Source organism: Rousettus aegyptiacus, unplaced genomic scaffold (genome assembly GCF_014176215.1).
Source record: "Rousettus aegyptiacus isolate mRouAeg1 unplaced genomic scaffold, mRouAeg1.p scaffold_m13_p_14, whole genome shotgun sequence".
In the NCBI taxonomy this organism is placed as follows: Eukaryota; Metazoa; Chordata; class Mammalia; order Chiroptera; family Pteropodidae; genus Rousettus; species Rousettus aegyptiacus.
The window spans coordinates 47,420,719-47,442,118 of NW_023416289.1; the positions used below are offsets into that span (position 1 = coordinate 47,420,719).

General features: G+C 36.7%; 1 protein-coding gene across 4 annotated transcripts; it reads left to right on the forward strand.

The window, feature by feature from the left end:
* The first annotated feature begins 36 nt into the window (after window positions 1-36).
* On the forward strand, window positions 37-15,212 carry LOC107500412 (zinc finger protein 568). Of its 4 annotated transcripts, none has more exons than XM_036232593.1 (5): window positions 39-355; window positions 1,316-1,374; window positions 2,701-2,827; window positions 3,087-3,182; window positions 12,017-15,212. In XM_036232593.1, the coding sequence occupies exons 2-5, from the start codon at window positions 1,360-1,362 to the stop codon at window positions 13,591-13,593; spliced, it is 1,815 nt and encodes a 604-aa protein (XP_036088486.1). In that variant the 5' UTR covers window positions 39-355; window positions 1,316-1,359; the 3' UTR covers window positions 13,594-15,212. The 4 variants fall into 4 exon arrangements, with proteins under 4 accessions (XP_036088487.1, XP_015981080.1, XP_036088486.1 ...); XM_016125593.2 differs by having other exon boundaries at window positions 39-291; XM_016125594.2 differs by having other exon boundaries at window positions 38-1,374; window positions 12,020-15,212.
* The last annotated feature ends 6,188 nt before the right edge of the window (window positions 15,213-21,400 follow it).

Consider the following 21,400-nt stretch of genomic DNA (forward strand, 5'->3'; position numbering starts at 1 on the left):
TCTGGGAAGGGCCGCGGGGCCTGCTGGGAGGCGCCTTGGGGCTGCGGCGCGTCCGCGGGGAGGCGGGCGCAGAGGGCTGGTCCTTTGCTGCCCGCACCCGGCCCAGGCGGTCCAACCGGCCGCCCTCGCCCGGCCTCCCAGGAACCGCGCGCTGGATGCTCTTGGCGCGTTGCCGGCAGATGACGCTGCCGCGTCCGTGAAGCGGGGCGCACAGGGAGGCTGGGCGGCCCACTGGGCGGAGCCTCCGAGGAGGCCGGAGGGTCCAGAGGAAGGGCTGTGCCGCGGCCTCGGGTGGGAGTGTGCGCCTGGGGAGGGGTTGGAGCCGCCGGAACGGGAGACTGTGGCAGGACTTAGTGTATGCGACAGTATCGGTGTGTGTGGTTGTGTGTGAGCGTGACTGAATGACCGTGATGGGATGCGGGATGGCAGTGCGTGTGCCCTGGCGACGTTGGTGCTTGTGTGTGATGATAATGACGCGCGTGGTGTTGTCTGTGTGATTGCCATGAAGGTCCGTGGTTAGGCTTTCGTGATCGGCGTGGTGGGTCTTGCCTTACTTGCGTTGATTTCTGTATGGTGTTTGTCATAGTCTTTACCTGCTTGAAAAATATTTTCTGTAATAATTAGTTTCAAGTGGTCCTCCCTCCTCACTGGCCATTCCTTTTAGTCTTCTTTGCTGCCTTTGTTCCCCCAGAAGTTATTGCCCTGTTCTGTTGCTTTCAGGTTTTCCTTGGTGATCTTTTCTAGATTCACTATGTTATCATCTGATGGCTTTTATTATATGTACTCGTTAGCTATTGCCATAATAATGCTGCCTAACAAACCACCCCCTAAACTCAGTAGCTACAGCATCCATAAACAAAAGGTTCCAATTCCATTCCTTCCCGTTCCTTGTTCCCACTCCCCAGAGGTGACCACTTTAATCACTTTTTTCTGGATATTCTGGTATCCACTTTAACTTGTCAGAATAACAGCCTCATACTGCTAATGTTTAATTCCTCAATTTTAGATATTACCTATTGACTTAAGTCTTCATGGCATTATATACTTAAGATAAGCTTCTATTAAGAATAATATAGCAGGATCTTAGAGAAATACTATTTTGTCAATGGATTCATTGGGCACTCTATACTTAGCCCTTCTGAAATTTCCATCCGACCTCTCTGATTAAATTTGTCACCCATGTACACTTCAGTGTTCTATAGTCTGGTGGTGATCAACATTTTCAGTACTCTGATCTTATAGCAAGGTGGTCCTGAAGATTTCTGTACTCCTTTGTCTGGAATTCTGAAGTAAATCTGTTTTTCTCTTCCCTCAGCTTGGCGTTCTTGGGATTCAACCATTTTTAGGGAAGAAGAGGATATGACCAAGTCTCTTGTATGTTTTAAGCACTTATGAGGAAGAATACAGAACAATATCAAAACAAGGGGAAATTTGGGATATGGCTATGCAGAAACAGGTCCATACAGAATTGTCAAAGTCGAGTTCAAATTTGAATAAGATCCGAGACACAAAGTCCATTTTATAATTTGCACTGTTTTTGAGGAAAAACTTAAAGAGCTTTTTATTGTCACCTAAGTTAAAAGGAACTTCCAAAACAATCCCATAATTCTTATAATTTTAAGATCAACTTTTTAAATGTCTGTCTTGGCCAAAGGTTAAAAGCTAAAATTACCTGGAAGAATAAATGGAACAAGTCTTTCAAATGATCCTACATATATATTTTCTTCAGTTGAGATTTTTACAACTCAAGCTAAAATACATACTAATATTCTGTGGTTGGTATGCACAGCTCTCTACATCATTTTTTATGTTCTCAGAAGATACAGTGTTCTTTGTCATCTTAAACAAAATGATTATCCTCATCTCTTGATTCTTTTTGTTTACAACTGTGGAATCCCTTCACACATATATTTTAAACATTTTCTCCTTCACTGCTTTTTTGGTCAGCCTGAAACATACTTCTTTTGACCATATGATCTTGTAGCTCATCCAGTTATTTCTCCTATTGGCAGAATGGTTTTCTGGGCCTAGACAAGAGTTGGGTTCAGATCTTGGCTTAGCAAATTACTAAGTGCATGATTATGGGCAAGTTTCTTAACCTCTTTGGCCTCAGTTACATCATGTATAAATGGGGATAATCACAGTACTCATTCCATAGTAATGCACATAGGTAGTGCTCCATAAATAATAAGTATCGTTGATAATCATTTTCTACATAAATCTTTTCTACCTGGAAAGGTCTTTGGATATGTTGGCTTTATTCATTCACCTGCCTTTTTAGTTTAAGATATGAAACTAAAGAGATATAAGATGTCTGATTTGGGTTTGTAAAATGAATATTTCTCTTCAGTAAAACTGTCATAAGCACTGTAACAAGGCAAAATTGGGACTAGTTTTTGTAATACATAAAATAGAATATACTAATGATTCTTTTAAAAACCAATAGTTTAGAAAATTGGGTGAAGAACATGAAGAAGCAGTTGGAAGAAATTTAAGTGGCAAATAAATACCTAAAAATAGTAATGTAAAATAAACTCCATTCGGATTTGCAGCTATATATTTAGGTGCATTTGAATTGGTGTAATACACGCTTTTTAATGAACTCTGATCCCCGGATAATAGCTAAATGAGTTCTTACATGTTTTGACCATTGTGTCTAATTTTGATGACATCATATTAATCAGTATTGTGTTTTTACAGGAAACAGTGACATTTAAGGATGTGGCTGTGGACCTCACCCAAGAGGAATGGCAGCAAATGAAACCTGCTCAGAGGAACTTGTACAGGGATGTAATGCTGGAGAACTATAGCAATCTGGTCACAGTGGGTAAGGGTAGCTTTGCAATTTTCCATGGAATTCCTTTCCATTTTTGAAATGTGTGATGACTTCAACTTGCCAGATGAATCTAGGCTTTCTTCTCTTTACATTGTATGTCTTTAAGCTAAAGGCTAATTACCTTGTCTCAATGTGAAAGTTCCTCCATCCTCAGCCTTCATAGTCTTTATGCCCCTGAGACACAGCCCAGCATGAACTGATTGTTGTCTTTAGCATCAACATCCAAATCCTTTGCTGTTTCCCGTAATAGGCTATCAAGTCACCAAACCAGATGTGATCTTCAAGTTGGAGCAGAGAGAGGAGCCGTGGGTGATAGAGGAAGAAATGTTTGGGAGACACTGCCCAGGTGAATTAAGTGTAAAGGCAGCTCCAAATGAGAAAGCCACATGACAGTTGTTAGAAGGGTTGATAACACTTCATATTTTCCAGTTTTTAAAGGCTATAGTCTTCTAGAGTGACAAATGGTCTGAATGAATTGGATTGCTGTGACGTTTTCAGATACTATTTTCTCCCTAGATTGGTGCTATCTTCCTTTGTCAAATTTACAAAGCCTCATCTGATTTGAGGATGCCAACCTTCCCTGATTCATTCACATCTTTGTGTTCAGGGTTATTATCCCACTCTGTGACCCTTAAACTCTCTTCCTTTGTCTTTATAGCTTTATTTTCTTATGTATTCAGTTTTTCATGGATGCGTGATATTTTAAAACACGTTTCACACTTAGATTACTTTTAATTTCTTCCCATTTTGAAAAGCCTCAGATACATGTTTTTAACAGCACTCACATTTTCCATTGTGCCTCACAATCCCATGTAGCTTTAAAAGTTTTTGGCTTAGAAATTGGGGGCTTCCTTCCTGCTTAATCCCACCCTCTATTCAGTTTTTTTTTTTTAATGTACACTTGGCTAAAAATATAAATAGTCCAAGAAGTACATTGAAAAGTGAATCTCCCACTTGTCCCTGAAAATCAATCCCTTTCTTTACCTGTTGTGTACACTTCTTTTTCAGAGTTGTGCTGGCTATTCTTGGTTATTGTTTTACCATATGAATTTTAGATTCAACTCTAATGTTTCCAGAGAAAAACCTGTTAGACTCTCAATTGGGAATGTGTTAGATATATAAGTTAACTTTCAGAGATTTGACATCTTTATAACATGGAGGTTTGGCATCTTTATAATGTTGAAGAATATGCTTTGCCTCTATACAGATCTGTCTGCTTTTGTGTCCTTCAGGATTACTTTCCAAGTTTTCGCTTTATAGCTTTTGTACATTTCTTATTAAGTTTATACCTATGTATTAAACAAGAAAAAAGTCAATACTGTAAGAATTGGACAGGAACCTATAAAACCATATTTATGTAAAGATTAAGATTATATACCTTAAAAACAAGAGAATCAACAAAAAAATAACTAATAGTAAAAAAATCAAATGAGATGGTAGAATATCAAGTTAACAAAAGTCAGTAGCTCTTATATATACTTCAGTAGTCAAGTAAAATATATAAAATAACGGAAACCACATTTATAGTCATAACAGTAAAGATAAAATACTATTCTGGGCATGGGCATCGAACAGTGTACAAATATAGTCCTGTCCTCACAGAGCTTATGATTTAGTGGGAACTAGAGTCCTTGAGGTTTTGCACATAAGAAAATATTTTTTCTTATAACCTTTATATTTGGCTGATATTTAGCTAAAATTCTTGAGCCATAATTTCTTTCCTCAGTGTTTTTGTAGACAGTGCCCTGAAGCCTTAGACAATTGGCTTCGATGTAGCTTGGAGAAACTGGAAGCCTGGTTGTTTACTTTTGTAACTGGGCAACTTGGTTTGTTCGCCTTGGATGCCCAAAAGTTTTTCTTTCTAAAGCCTTAGAACTCTATGAGGCCTGTTGATCAGTATCCATTTTTTCTATCAATGTATATTTATATTTTTTGGTTCTTAAGAGCATCACTGTAAAGACCTGATGCTGCTTCCTTTTACAGTTATCTTTACTCATCTTTGAATTAGATTATGTCTTGCCAGACCCACTATTTACAAGAGTATTGTAGATTTCCAGAAAAACGTTCTGACCTAGTCGGAAGACTTCGTCACTCACGTTGTCCTCCTTTATTATAAAATTTTGTGTGGAGAATTGGTTTGACTTTACTCCTCTTGAATCAGAAGTTACCATTTTCGTTTCTCTCTTCTACCTTCCTATACCAACAGATTGCTTGTATAAGAATACCGACTATTTGCATCTCTTTGTTTCGTACTGCTTTCCCTACCTTTTGATAGGACCAGATAAAGACCATTATGTTCCTACCATTAGTCTTACCACATCTGGATCCCATTGTTGCAAAAAATGACCCCTTTATTCTGCCCACAGGGTGTGCCATCTGTTTTGGAGAAATCTGTTCTCTGTGCTTTACGTCTGAGATGAGAAAGAACAGCCACTTTCTCTGCATTTCTTTCCTGCTTGGTACAGTCTATCCTTTGGTCTTTTTTTATACTCTGGAATTGGAGTTTAGCTGCCTTTTAGTTTTATTGCAGAGGTATTTTCTTTTTCTTCTTCTTGTTTTCAGAGAGGAGAGGAAATAAATGTTTAATTCTACCATATGGAAACAGGAAGTCCTCTATCTTATATTTGATCCTGGATCGCCCTTCTAGGATATGTCTTGTTTACTCCCTTCTGAAATAATCTTATTGCTCCTCAGTTCCTGCTTATTGTTTATTCATTTTTCTTTTATGAATTGTATTTTACAGGACATCTTTTCTCCATCCTTCTTTGGACATTATCCTGAATAGTTCTGAGTTACAGTAGACTTATTTTTCCTTTGTGTGGCATCAAAATACAGGTGTGCTTAACTTTTAAATCAGTATTTAACTCCAGAAGTGACAACATTGAGCTGCGTATCTTTAATGTCTCCAGCATTGTGAAACTCCACATCTTTGCCTGTAGTTAATTTTAAGTGCTCTTAGCTATCCTGTTTCTAGCAGTTATTTAACTTGGAGCTCAATATTCCATAAATGGTCCCCCACAATTCCAGCCATTACCCATCTCCCTCATCTCTGAGCTAACTTTCTAATTTATGTCTAGCAGGGTGATTTGGAGTCTGAAACATACTGTCTTATGTTTTACACTTCGATGGTCTGAGCTTTAAATTATTAACCCACTGAGAGAAAGAAAGTCTGTCTTCATGTAATGATTTAGGAATTGATTGATGGAAAGCGATATTTGGAGATTTTCTCTCTCTCTCTCTCTCTCTTTTTTTTTTTTTTTTTTTTTTATTTTGAAATATTTACTTGCAAACTCAATGCAAACGCAGAATTCAGTTTAGAGTAAAAAGACAGGGCAGAGCTACATCAAATTTCAGATAGAAAATATCTTAAGGTTGTAAGAGAAGGGCTGTCTATAGAAGGAGAGACAAGATTAAGATGGTTTTCTTTTTTTTTTTTTTTTTGAGAGCTTACAATTAAATCTGTTTTCTTATAAGTTATGTAGATTATTAGGACTTAACTAAAAATGAGAAAACTATAACACAAGTTTGGAGAGTAAAACTAGTATGACATGTTTACAGGGTAAAATTAGAAGCACAGTCTGGTTGGAGGAAGGTGGTCTGTATGGGGTTAGTGAATAGAGACTGGGCTGTCACCTAGTCTGGAGTCAGAGAGAGTTCTGGACTTGGCCAGCCTGCATGCCTTCTTTTATATGTTTTAAGTTTTGTGAGTGATTTAGTTTTATTTTTCTCTTTTTTAATCAGTGAAGCTATAGTTTTGCCTTGTGCCTAGGCAACAAGGTTACAGTAGTTATAAGCTGGGCCTTGTAAGGTAACTGAAAAAAGGTTAAAATATGTCCAATTATCTAATTTTAAGTTACAGTTGATGGAACTCCAGAAGTTTGAAAAAAGCAATGTAGAGGTAATATAAAGAATGCTATCACTTTGGGTGACAGTATATCAGTCACAAAGAAAGAACAAAAGCAAAACACAACAGGGTTTGCTGGTAAGGACAGTTTCAGCATCTAGAATTGAACACAATAAAATGATAGCCTGCTGTTAGAACACTGCAGTGAGTCAGATCTTGAACAAAGATGACTTACTTTCTGATCTTTTCATTTGGTACTCACATGCCTTTTTTTTTTTTTTTTTTAAGGAATTGATTGATGAAAGCTATATTTGGAAACATTTTTCTCATTTTTTTTGTTTGAAATATTTACATGCAAACATATGCTGTTTACATATGAGAATGAATTGCAATTAGATAGAAAGTTGGAGCTGTCTCCATAGTTATCACAAATTTGGGGTTGGATTAAGCTTAGAAAGCCTAAGCATCAAGTATTTTTGTTCAGAAATAAGAGAATTAGAACTTTACGACGATTACTTTGCTTGTGGTCTGCAGAGTGGATGAGATGGACTTCTCAGGATCATATGGCAGTTAAATTAGGCAAAAGTAATAAGAAATTGAGTTATAATTTGCCTCTTTAAACCTAACGCTACTGTTAGTATTTCCCTTTTATACCTTTTCTTTTTTTAATGTGCATTTTTAGTTGTTCTTGACTAATATGTGACTTGTTTTAAAAAACCAAAATACAAGGCATGGAATGTGGAAGTCCCTTGTTCTACCCTCACATTTCACCTCATTTAGGCAATTATTTTCAACTTAGCCATTTCTTAGGGTATTAACCTCTGTGTTTCTAAGTAAATGTGTTTATACTTTAATTTTTTTTTTATTATAGCCATTTTTAAACACTCATAAACATAGAATAGTATAAGAAATCTTCACTTATTCATCGCTTAGATTAGTCATCAACATTTTGCCAAACTTGTTTCATCTATCCCCCTTCAGTTTTTGTTTTGTTTTGTTTGCTGAACTATTTTACACATCACCTTTAAATACTACTGTGTCACCAAAAACTAAAAATTTTTAAAATCACTGTAAACCACAATATTACTATCACACTTAATAACATTAATAACTTCTTACTGTCATCTGATACTTAGTCTCTGTTCATATCTCCTCAGTTAGCTTAAGAATGTCTTCAACTATAAAATAATTTAATGTTTTCAAAAATATTAGAATGTTTAGAGTTGACCATCTTAAGTAATTTCTTCTAGAAACATACGTAGTAAGACCACTGTTTTCCATTTCATTTCTTTTTTAATAAGTCAGAGAAAGGATGTTGCCATGCTTTATCTAAGGTAATTCTCACTGAGTCATATTCTTAACATTTCAAGAATGTCTTTTTGTGGTTGGTTTATCTGAATCAGGATCCAAATAAAGATCAACACATTGCATTTGTTCGATATATCTCTTAGGTCTGTTTTAAGTCATAAGAGTTCCTTTTCTTCCTCTCCTCCAACCCATTTCACCCACCATTTTGTTTGCGTAGAATCCAGGTCTTTTGTCTTCTGGAACAAGGGTCAGCATAATAAATAGGTTTCTGTCACATATTCTTTATCTTTCTACCCCTCTTTCTCTAATAACGCTTTTAAAATGTAAAAAACACCAAAAACCCTTTCTTAGTCCACAGGCTGTACAAAAACAAGCTATGGCTATTGTATGCCAAGCCCCATTCTAGAATGTCCTACATCCTGGATTTGCCAATTTGCTTCCTCGTGGTGTGGTTTAACATATTCCTTTATCCTATTTTTCTTATAATCTGGTTATATTATATTCAAGTTTGATTCTTTGACAAGAATACTTCGTAGATGGTGTTGTGTACTTCTTACTGTATCTTGTTGGTCTGTCCCACATTTAGAAGTACTGAGATCAGTAGAATAATTTGGTTTGAATCAGAATCCTTCTATTTTAAAGATCTTTATCAATCTTTTATGTAAGTATTTTAGCAGCCATTGATGACCCTTGCTTAGGATCATCTGTTATTAGACGTTCCTTCTGCTTTTATTAGCTGAAATTCTCCTATAAAGAACTATTTCATCAATTATTCGATTACCCTGAAATACAGTTTTTACAGGCTGGGAAAGAGAAGTACTTGATTCCTTTCCTTCAGAAACTTAGAATAGTGATTGGTGCCCTGGCAATCTCCATTTTGCAAACGAAGCCATTATGAATTTATAGCATTTGGCCATCAAAATAAATAATTATTTAGTACATGTAAATAACATGTGAAATATGTATGAATAAATATACTTTGTTTATATATATATATATATTTATTTTAATGTTCAAATTGTCTTATCTTTAGCCAGAGGATTCTTTGGCTAATTTTGTAAATTTCTTGCTCCAAACATGGAAATAGTCATTTCTGTAAAAACCCTAGCTTCCTTTATTGGGAAATGATATTTGGCACTATGGTTACTCATTATTACTAGGTTATCAAGGCTTTTAGAGCTTTTATGTAGACAGAGCTAGGAAAATGCATTGTTTATAAAGAAGTGTATGTCTTTATACTGACACATCTAATTCAAAGTAAAGAGTGCGGGGTTGTTACTTTTTGCTTTGTATTTGTGTCTCTTTTATACTGAAAATCTTGGTTCCTTATTGTATTAAAATATTTATTTGCTTAATCATATGTATTTCTCAACCTTGGCACTTTGGACATTTGGGGCCAGATAATTCTTTGCTGTGCGGGACTGTCCTGTCCATTGTAGGATTTTAGGAGCATCCCTGGTCTCTACTCAATAGATGCTAGTAGCACCATCCTCCTTTGTCCTCCTCCTCCAAGTCGTGACAACTGAAATGTTTGCAGACCTTCCAGACATTACCAAATATCCCTTGGGCAGGGGGCGGCAAAATGGATATCTATCTAGTTCCATCTTTCACTCCCTTCCTTTCTCTCCCTCTCTGTTTCTTTATATATGTTTCAAATAACAATAATGCCAATATTACCAATAATGAAAAGACTGCTGAATGTAGTTTAAGATTTCTCTGCATGTGCCCCCCCCCCTTAGGATATAGTCAAATACTATATTTAAAGTCACTTGAAGTCATTCTCCATGTGATTATGGCCATATCTTCGTATGTAGGTTCATTTGTTTCTATTTCTTTTTCTATTTTTAAGGATTGTTTTGGCTTTTCCCTTTCCCCTCCCTTTTTAATTTAATTTTTATATTTTTTTTCATATAAAAATTTACATGATTCCAATGTCAAAACTATAAAATAAGTCAGATGTCATGCTTCCATTCAGGATTTTGTAAGAAAAAAATCAGTATGCAAAGCAGCATTTAGAATATGCTACCTACTTTGTAGGGGAAAAAAAAAGTGCAAGGGGTATGTATATATGCTTATATGTTTTTTCTTAATATATAAGAATAATCTAAAAATAAAAATGCTTACCTGTAGGACAATGGAGTAATCAGTGTTTCAGGGACTGGGTGGGAGTTAAACTTTTCTGAATAATCTGCTGTTTGATACTAAAGAAAAATGAGGTTTAGTACTCTTTCCCACCACTGCAACTTCTTTCCTTTTCCCCTGAGTATGGATAGACCACAGTTTTTGGCTCAGTTTTTTTCACTGCTTGCTTTGTTGATTATTGATGTATCACTACTACTGAACCAAGCAATGACTATCAATTACATTTCTTTATACATTTTTTTGCTATTCCTAGAGTTACGACCTGCTCAATTTTTGTTTGCTTTGTTTCTATATATTTTTAATTTTAATGAAACTCAAATCTTTATTTCAAATAAGGAATCCATCAGTGTCATTAGTTTAGCTCATTTTGATGCAGGAGATATACTGTAGAATGGTTAAAGTAAAATGTAAGAGTTTTTTGTGAAGTCCCCAATGCCAGTTCAATGGGTCTTTCATTTTTAATCTTTCTACCTTCTACCTGGAGGTACAGGCCAGCATTCACAAGGCTAAGCAACAGAAAGGGACTGGATGTCTTACTATTCAGTATATAAATATTCACATAATTTCTAGTTCTTTTTTTAGTATGAGGCCTTTCCTCTAGAGTCTAGAGCCTCTATGGTCTATTTTCTGTAGAAAGTAAGTCTCCTTTTCCTGCTTGGGTGGTGGCTACATGGCCACATCCTGTGTGGATTGAGGTATAGTGGTATATTGGTCAAGGTTACCGATACAAGAGTCTACTAACTGCTAATTTAAGAAAGAAGGGATTTATAGGAAGGCATTAAATATACTACAGAATCTTTGGGAGGACTGAAAGATCTGACTCTAGGATAAGCTTTTAGGAATGAGTCTCAAAGGCCAACCACAGAAGTGAGCTGCTATGTGAGTTCCTTTTCCCACTTGGATCAAGAAATTGTTTGTGGTTGAACCAGGAAAATGCCTCTACAGCTGTGAGCTCCAGAACCCTGCCACTTCCGTTGTAATGTCATAAGCAAAATGCCCACGTCTCTTTCTCTCTTAATTTATTTCTGAATTAAAATGATGTATGGCGAACCTAAATCACATCCAGAATTCTTCATGAAAGTGTGTCTAGTAAATATAGTTTTAACTCTCTCAGCTTTTGTGGGATGGAAAAACAGTGGGAGGTTGAAGTAGATGTTACCTAAACAAATCCCTAATACCTGCCATAGGGAGTAGAACTGCTCCCTATTCAGAGTTTAAATTAATCCTCTTCTTTTTCAGCCCCAGTCTCATCCTTACCTTTTCAGTATCTGAATTCTCTAAATTTTTAGCTTTTCCAGTGTTTTGTAGCCATGTCATTTTGTCACTTGACATTTGTGTCTTCATAATACTTTAATTTCTTAATTCTGCTATCAGTTAACAGTTCTCTATATGCCTTTCGTCTTTCAGTATTTTATTGAAACCTCTTGTTCATTCTTTTAACACTCTTATTCCTTTGTTCTTGTAAGTGTGACTTTATTTTGCTACTTTCATTTTAATGGAATATTATGGAGGAAGGGGAAAAACATATACATTTAATTCACTGTATTTAACCACAAGTGTTAATTTTATCCTCTAGTCATTGACTCCCTGTCCATCATTTATGTCTTTACCCTTTTATCTTAATAATTCTATACATCTTAACTGATTTCTGCATTGTTTAAGTATACTTTTAAAATCAATCAAATCTACTTTGGTCTAGAATATTTACTATGGAAGTTAACCTCTCAAACCTTGGGCACTAGGGACATTTTTACTTTGGATTTATTTCATATTGGGAGACTAGAGACAACATCAAAGATCAACCCCACATGCAAATTTCTGAAATGTTATTAATAGTGTTTTAGCAGAAAAATTCAGAAGTAATAATCTTTGGTCCTCTACTTTAGAAGTTTGGGAAGTGGATGAACAGATCAAGAAGCAACAGGAAACACTTTTGAGGAAAGTCACATCCATCTCCAATAAAACTCTGATTAAGGAAAATATCATGGAACATAAAAAAGTTACAAAAATATTTCCTCTGAGCTCAGACATTACATCAAGACAAAGCTATGAATGTGACTTACTTGATAAGGGTTTGGAACATAATTTAGACTTACTTAGTTATGAGAAAAACTGTGTAAGAGAGAAAAATTATGAATGTAGTAAGTATGGGAAACCATTTTACCATTGCTCATCTAATGTTGTAACCTCTTTTAAGTGTAATCAGTGTGGACAAGACTTCGGTCATAAATTTGACCTCATCAGACATGAGAGAATACATGCTGGAGAAAAACCCTATGAATGTAAGGAATGTGGAAAAGCCTTCAGCAGGAAAGAAAATCTTATTACACATCAAAAAATTCATACTGGAGAAAAACCATATAAGTGTAATGTATGTGGGAAAGCTTTTATTCAGATGTCAAACCTTATTAGACACCAGAGAATTCACACAGGGGAGAAACCTTATGCATGTAAAGATTGTTGGAAAGCCTTCAGTCAGAAATCAAATCTCATTGAACATGGGAGAATTCATACTGGAGAAAAGCCCTATGAATGTAAGGAATGTGGAAAATCCTTTAGCCAGAAACAAAATCTTATTGAGCATGAGAAAATTCATACTGGAGAGAAACCTTATGCGTGTAATGAATGTGGTAGAGCTTTTTCTCGAATGTCGTCTGTTACTTTACACATGAGAAGTCACACAGGGGAGAAGCCCTATAAATGTAATAAATGTGGAAAAGCTTTCTCTCAATGCTCAGTATTTATTATACATATGAGAAGTCATACAGGTGAAAAACCCTATGTATGTAGCGAATGTGGGAAAGAATTCTCTCAAAGTTCTTCTCTTACTGTACACATGAGAAATCATACAGCTGAGAAACCATATGAATGTAAGGAATGTGGAAAAGCCTTCAGCCGGAAAGAAAATCTCATTACACATCAGAAAATTCATACTGGAGAGAAACCATATGAATGTAATGAATGTGGGAAAGCTTTTATTCAGATGTCAAACCTTATTAGACACCAGAGGATTCATACTGGTGAGAAACCCTATGCATGTGCAGTATGTGGGAAAGCCTTCAGTCAGAAATCAAATCTCACTGAGCATGAGAAAATTCATACTGGAGAGAAACCCTATCATTGTAATCAATGTGGGAAAGCTTTCAGTCAGAGACAAAATCTCCTCGAGCATGAAAAGATTCATACTGGAGAAAAACCATTTAAATGTAATGAATGTGATAAAGCCTTCTCTCGAATTTCATCCCTTACTCTCCATGTGAGAAGTCACACAGGGGAGAAACCTTATGAATGTAATAAATGTGGAAAAGCTTTCTCTCAGTGTTCATTACTTATTATACATATGAGAAGTCATACTGGTGAGAAGCCCTTTGAATGTAATGAATGTGGGAAAGCATTCTCTCAAAGAGCATCCCTTTCTATACATAAGAGAGGTCACACAGGTGAGAAACACCGAGTGTACTAAATGAGAGAAGGCCTTAAATTCAACTTTAAAATATCTTAGCATAAACAACAACTAAAAAAAAGGTCATGGAAAAATTGTAAAGCTTTACCAAATGGCATAAGACTTGAATAAAATAGAAATACTATGGATTTAGATGGAAAAACCTAACATACTAAAAATGTCAGTTCTCCCAAATTAATCTATAGATTTATATTAACATGAATATAACATATCTAACATGAATTTTCTAGGATCTTTACAAAATGATTCTGAAATTCATGTGCAATAGATGACTATAGATCACTGAGACAATTTTGAAAAACTACAGGAAATACCTCCTACCATATAATGCACATATCACAAAGTTATAGTCATTAAATAGTGTGTAGTGTTCATGCATGAATAAATAAGTAAATCAATTTTACAAATTAGAGTGCCTAGGAAGAAACCTATGAATATATGTGAAATTGGTATATATTAGACGTGACATCTTAAGTCACTTGGGAAATGAGGCCTAGTCAATAGAAATTATTGGAGTATTTGACTCTATATTGGGGGAAATAAAATAATATATAACCCTACATCATATAAAGAAAAATTCCAAAGGATTTTAACACTGGAATGTGAAAATGCCAAGATCTGAAATTCTTGGAAGGAAATACGGGATATTGCATATGGTTTTGAGAAAGGGAAACTTTTTTTTTTTAAGAAAAAAGAACCTGGAGTTCTGCTTCTAGATGTACATTAAGAAACCCAAGTATGCATTCTATTTACATTATGTATATGTATGTACATATATGTGTACATACACATATAAATGTATATGTATTACATATAACACATGTATGTATTATATACATGTGTATCATATGCATATGATATAAATTGTAAACAACCTAAAAATGGGGTAATGGATGAGTAAAATATGGTGAATTCAAATAATGGAATAGTAAACAGCGGTTAAAAGCAATGAACTAGATCTGTATTTTGTAACATGGGTAGTTATCTAAAAGAATGTTGAGTGAAAAATCAAGATCATGTAAATTGGAATGAAATAAAAGACAACTGTTTTTATTATTGAAATATGTATGTAAAACTACAATGAAGATGCATCTCAAATTATTGTTGGTATAGTCTCTGGCAGGAGATTAGGATTAGAGGTATTGATCAAAGGAGGCCTTTAGCTTTACTTGTAATTTTTATGCCTTAAAGATCGATAGCATATAAAATCTTAAAAGTTAATGATATGCAATGGTAATATGGATGTCTTAATAGTGTTTTCTAGTTAGTTTTCAGAATTTATGGGCTAGAGGAAGCCTATGCCCATAGGAAAGATGTTATAATGGGTTCATATGCCCTATCAGGTGCTGAGCTATTTTATCAAAAATATTTCCAGAAAATTAGTAATTAGAAGTGATAGTCCTATTTACTATATAACATTAAATTACCATATTTTGTCAATCTTATGCTTTTTTTACATTTTAACATTTCTGAAGACAGGATTCATCTTTCAGTCATGTTTTACATTCAAGTAAATATGTAATTATTTATTAAAAATTTGATAATCCAATGGCAGTGTGACAATTCAGATGTGATTTTGTGTACATTTGATGTATCATGGTAAACTAATGATTCCTATACTCTCAGTGTGTCTTGCATTATTTGAAAACATTGTGGGATTTATAGCTAACTAGTAATATGTGTTGAGTTATTGTAAAGAGAATAAGATTTTCCTGAGAAAGTGACTCAGAAATATTACTTTTGCCCTGCAAGTTTCCATATAGCCAATTAAGACACTAAGATTATTGTTATTTTATAGTATTTCAAAATGAGAAAACTTTATTTTCTTGAGGTGGCCATAAGTAATCGTGTAAAATTGCTTCACTCTTAACCGGTAGATTATTTCTTCCATGACCCCTGACTTATACAACTTATCTAGTTTTGATTGGAAGTGGTGGTGGTATTAGACCCTAAGCAGTAATAAGTGTGCCTCTACAAGGACCTCATTCTATATAATAATACCAATACTTATATAAGGTAACTTTTTGTAATGCCATCTCTACAATATTATTTGATACACTGAAAATCATTAGTGCCATTTTTTAAAAGGAGATTGAGATATCGATAAAAAGAACTTGAGCATTGAATGTTTGTCAGCTATATTAGTTTGAAGCTGATTGCACAAAACTAAGTCTTTCAAACTAAAGTGGTGAAATACAACTGATAAGGCATAGCTAAATGTTTTTACTGTTATATTTTTGAAGATTGACAGTGACATAATTGTAAATAACGGGGGTGATTTTTATGAAAACAAGTTTACCAGAACTTAAATATCTAAATGAGTATTGTCATTTCATAGTCTCTTCCTTAATAGGTTTATGCTGCCTAATTAATGAGAGCACACCCAAGTTGTGTAGACTTTCCTTTTTTAATAGTTTTCAAAGTTCCTGTGTTATTTACACAAGACAATCTGTGTAAATATTTTTAGTTCCAAGATAATGAGGGTTTTTTTTTTTTGTCAAAACTGTCATTTGTCTGTCATTGTCTCCTTCCTGTTTCTGTTTTTGGCTCATATTTTACTTGACTATTCCCCCTCCTTTTTTTTTTTTTCATTGCTTTGGAGTCAAAAGAAAATTTTTAAATTTCACTTATGGTCCATAGGGTGCCCCTTGGGGGTGCCTCTTTTGTCCTCTCTCATTACGAGTGGTTGTGCTAATTGAGTATCTGAGAGTAAACCTGAATCTCAAATCTAGGAAGGGTCTTTTACTGATCTGATCTCTGTAAGTTAATTTTTTCCCCTGTCCTAAGGAGTAGAAATAAGGTATAAGTGACTGAGATAACGTCTGAAAAAGTTAATAACCAAACTGCAGTAAATCCTTTTTGAATACACATGAACTGCCTAGAGAATTTTCGTTCTATTTTTGAAACTTTATTTGAAGTTTGCTGATATGAAAGATGAGGAAGAGAGAGATAAGGATACTGCCTACATTTTTTGGAAAGCAGTTGTCTGGTTGGTCAATGATTTGCTAAAAATGAAGCAGACTAGGGAGAAATATTTTGGTGTAAAGACTGCAGGATGGAATTGAGATCTGTTGTGAACTTTCTTTTGGCTTGTATTTCCCAGAAGCAGACTAGAGATTCCTTGGTGAGTGATTTCTTAAGTCCTCCCAGTAAGAGTGAAAGGCCACAGAGGAAGTAATACAGGAAAGAGAAAAAAGTCAAGGGTGTGATGTCGACCATAGGCTGCCATGTGTGATTTCAGTCTGATCCCTGAGGAACTCTAGAGTGTAACCTATGCCTCAGAGTTCTCAAGATTTTCCTCTTAGGACTGAGGCATTTGTGCTGTCAACTGATGAGAATACTGACTGCCAGCAACTCACAAGTTCCTCTTGGGAATTTCCCTTGGATGAAGGGAGCTGCATCGTGCAAAGTCACATGGCCTCTATGAGGGCATCCTGGCCTCCTTTCCCTCCATTTAGAACAGTTCCGAAGAGCTATCTCAGTTCTAGGGGTCCCCAATGCATTGCAAGTGCATCACAATTTGCCTTCGACTTCCACTCAATTCAGCGTCCCTCATTTCCTTACAGGTGATATTCCAAGCAGCTTTTCCTAATAAACCTCAGCATAATTTCCATGTCAGATTCTCTATTCCAAGTTAGTGTACTGTTCTGCAACAATAATTCTCAAACTGAAATTTTAAAAAATATTGTTAATTTGTTAAAAACTAATGAATTCATTACATGTTAACACAAATAACATTTTATGAAAAAATCATTATCACAAACAAAAATACATAAGGAGAAGAGTGGCATCGTAATACACTTTTGCAAATACCTTTAGAGGTTTCGTGGCAGACAGATGGGTTCTCATTTGCTTCTGCATTCAGTTTTGGGCAATGTCACATGTCATGTAGACTGGAAAATTTCACTGTACACATAAGAGAATGAGAGTCAAAAAAAAATAAAGTCTTGGAATTATTGTGAAAATTATTTTGATCTAAGGGATGCCTATGTTTCTCAGACCATTTTTTAAGAACTGCTATTTTCTGGTCAAGATGAGAGATAAGCAAATGCTGAGATTGCTTCCTCCCATGAGCAAATCAAAATTAAAACTAAATTATATAGAGAAACCATTGCAGATCACCTTAAGATTAGCTGAATAAAATTTCTGCTACTAAGGATATAAAAAAGAAGCCACATCAAGACAAACAGGAGAGTCAGAGAAGCAGACCAGGCAGGTCCCACACCTGTGGTGTGGGGATTGATAAATGGGAGGGATGTCTCAGCTGTGGTCACCCATAAGTAGTGAGGGGTCCCAGCCCCACACTGTGCTCCCCGACCCAGGGCACTGATGCCAGGAAGAGGAATCTCTGTGAAAATTAGTGGGGATTGTATTCCAGAGAGATAAAAGGGCTTTTGGAGACCAAAACGTGCTAATCTTAAAGGGCTAGTGCACAGACTCACTTGCTCTAACTTCCAGTGCAGGAGGTGCAGCTCAAAAAGCACCACGGACATATAGGGAGGAACTAAATTGACTAACCAGTTGAGGGCTGGAGGGGCAGAAGCTGGGGCAACTTTCTGGGCTTGGAAGTGCTAGCAGGCATTTCCTTTGTTAAACTCTTTCCACTCAGCCAGCCCCGTGCAGACAGGCGCCATGACTGTGTCATTGACCTGGCTAACACTGTTTGCCCCACCCTTGCAATCTTGACACTACCACACCCAACTCACTTGCTCAGCCTGAGCCTGTCCCAGCGACACTACAGGAGCAGCCTGCCTTGGCTCACACTGCTCAAAAGACTACAAAGCCCATGTGAGTGGTGGCTGCCCTGGTTTGTGCTACAGATTTTTTTCAAAAGTCCACAAATCCCTCACAAGTGGTGGCTGCCCTCATCACACACTACAGACTGTTTCGAAGGTATAGAAACCACACACGAGCAATGGCCAAACTTGGCATACCTCGTAGTTCCTGCCAAGCGGGTTCGAGCATGGCATTAGTGGTGTCCAGTCTCAACCTGCATTTTAACATGACCCAGCATGAGTGGCAGCCAGTCTCGGCCTATAACATAATTCCAACTAAGTGGCAAGAAGCCGGACATAGTAGCAGCTGGCCTCAGCTCTCACCACAGTGCGCACTATGAGTCCTAAGCTCACAAGAGTGGCACCCAACTTCATTCACATCGTAGCCTCTCTCAAGTGTCTCCAAGTATGGCACAATCGGGAACCAAGCACAGATCAACTAGTAGCATGTACTAAGGGGCTCTGGTCCTGTATAAGTAGCACAGCTGTCCCTACCAAGAGGCTCCAGATTCAACACACCTGGTGGCAAGATTCAAACTGTACCAGAGCACTGCCCACCACCCCAACTGACATCTTTAGGGTGGCCTCAACTGGCACCAGAGCCCTACTAAAGTGACTCTTGCTCCATGAGGTCACCCCACGCAACAGCTCATCTGCTTGTAATCACAGCCAGTCAGCTGGAGGGTCAAACCCACCCTCTGATGTGCCAACAGTAACTAAGGCCCAACTATTAACAGGAAGGCACACATAACCCACACAGGAGACAACCTGGAATACCCAGCCAATCGAACAGGAAGTCTGTGTCATGGAGTCGCATAGGACACTTTCTACATACTCGGTCAAGGCAGGCAGACATAGAAGATTACCTAATACACAGAAACAAATGTAGTAAGTCAGCCAAAATGAAGCAACAAACATCCAAAATGAAAAACTAGAACAAATCTCTAGAAAAAGAACTAAACAAAATGGAGACAAGCAATCTACCTGATACAGGATTCAAAACACTGGTTATAAGGATGTTCAATGAACTTTGGAGTAGAATAAAAGAACCCAGAACTTCAAAAAAGAAAAACCATAAAAAAGGATATAATAAAAACCAGGAAACAAAAGGAAAAATAAATGAGATTATATCAAACTAAAAAGTTTTTGCACAGCAAAGGAAACCATCGACAAAAAGACAACCGACTGATTGGGAGAAGATATTCACTAATGATACATCTGATAAGAGGTTAATGTCCAAAATATTTAAAGAACTCATACAACTCAACGACAACAATGAAATAAACAATGCAATTAAAAAATGGGCAGAAGACCTGAACAGATACTTCTCCAAAGAGGAAATAGACATATGAAAAGATGCTCAAGGTTAAGAATCATCAAAGAAATGCAAATGAAAACCACAATGAGATATCACCTCACACCTGTCAGAATGGCGATCATCAATAAATCAAAGAATGAGTGTTGGCAAGGATGCAGAAAAAAGGGAACCCTCATACATTGTGTGATTGCCAATTGGTACAGCCGCTCTGAAAACCATCTGGAGGTTTCTCAGAAAATTAAAAATGGACATACTTTTTCACCCAACAATTGCACTTCTGGGTATTTATCCAAAGAAAACAAACAATTTGTAAAGATCTATGCACCCCAACATTCATGGTGGCACAATTTACAACAGTCTGGATATGGAAGCAACCTAAATGCCCATCAACAGACAATTATCCAATTTTCTGAATCAAAGAAGTCATGGTTTATTTATACAATGGAATATTACTCAGCTGTTAAAAATGAAATCCTACCATTTGCAATGATGTGGATGGACCTAGAGGTTATTATGCTGAGTGAAATAAGTCAGAGAAAGATAAATGCCATGTGATTTCACTTATATGTGGAATCTAAAAAACAAAAAGAACTAATTAAAAAGAGATTCACACATATAGAAGACAATTTGGTGACGGGGAGAGGGGTTGTGGGGCTGGGAGAATAGGGTGAAGGGTTAAAGAAGTACAAATTAGTAGTTGACAGATGGTCACAGGGATGGGGAGCATGGGCATTCAAAAGATAATAGATTATGCCCACAGATTTGATGTTGATTGTTTTCTGCTACTTTATTTTCTAAATCGCTGATTCGATCCTCTACTTCATCTAATCAACGAGTCCTCCATAGGGTATTATTCATTTTAGTTATTGTATTTTCATTTCTGACTGGTTCTTTTTTGTTTTCTCTTTGTTAAAATTCTAAGTTCATCTACTCTTCCCCTAAGTTCACTGAGGATCCTTATAACCAGTGTTTTGAACTCTGTATCTGGTAGATTGCTTGTCTCCATTTTGTTTAGTTCTTTTTCTGAAGCATTGTTCTGTTTTTTCATTTGGGACGTGTTTCGTTGTCTCCCCATTTTGGCTGCCTCCCTGTTTCGTTTCTATTAGGTAGAGTTGCAATGTCTCCTGGTCTTAGGAGAGTAGCCTTATGTAGTGGGTGTACTGTGGGGCCCAATGGCACAGTCTCCCTGGCCACCTGAGCTGTGTGCTCCAGGTATGTCCCTTATATGGGTCGTGTGCCCTCTGTTGTAGTTGAGCCTAAGCTGCTGTTTGCAGATGAGTAAGGCTGCCTGGCTGCGAGAACTGGCTGTGACTACAACGGAGGAGCCGCTGTGCCCCCATCAAGCAGGACTTGCCCTGGCAGCTGCCCAGTCTGCTCTTTAGCTGTACTGTCCCTGGGTGTCACCCTGAGTAGTGCTCAGACTCAGACCAAAGCCACCAAGTGTGCAGACCAGGGCCTCCTGGGATGGGTCACCTACAGCCCAGTTCATCTGCAGCCTGGGCCCTGCCAAATGGGTCCCAATGGAGGAATGTTTCACCGACAGGCACAACAGTGATTCCACAGAACTGCTGAATTAATGAACCTAAGAGTGCGTGTAGAACCTGAATTTGTCAAGAAATTTATATAATTCATTATACCGAAAAATTAAAAGAGAAAAACCTTCACTTCAACAGATGAGACATCTTTCGACAAAATCTAGCATGCATTAAATAAA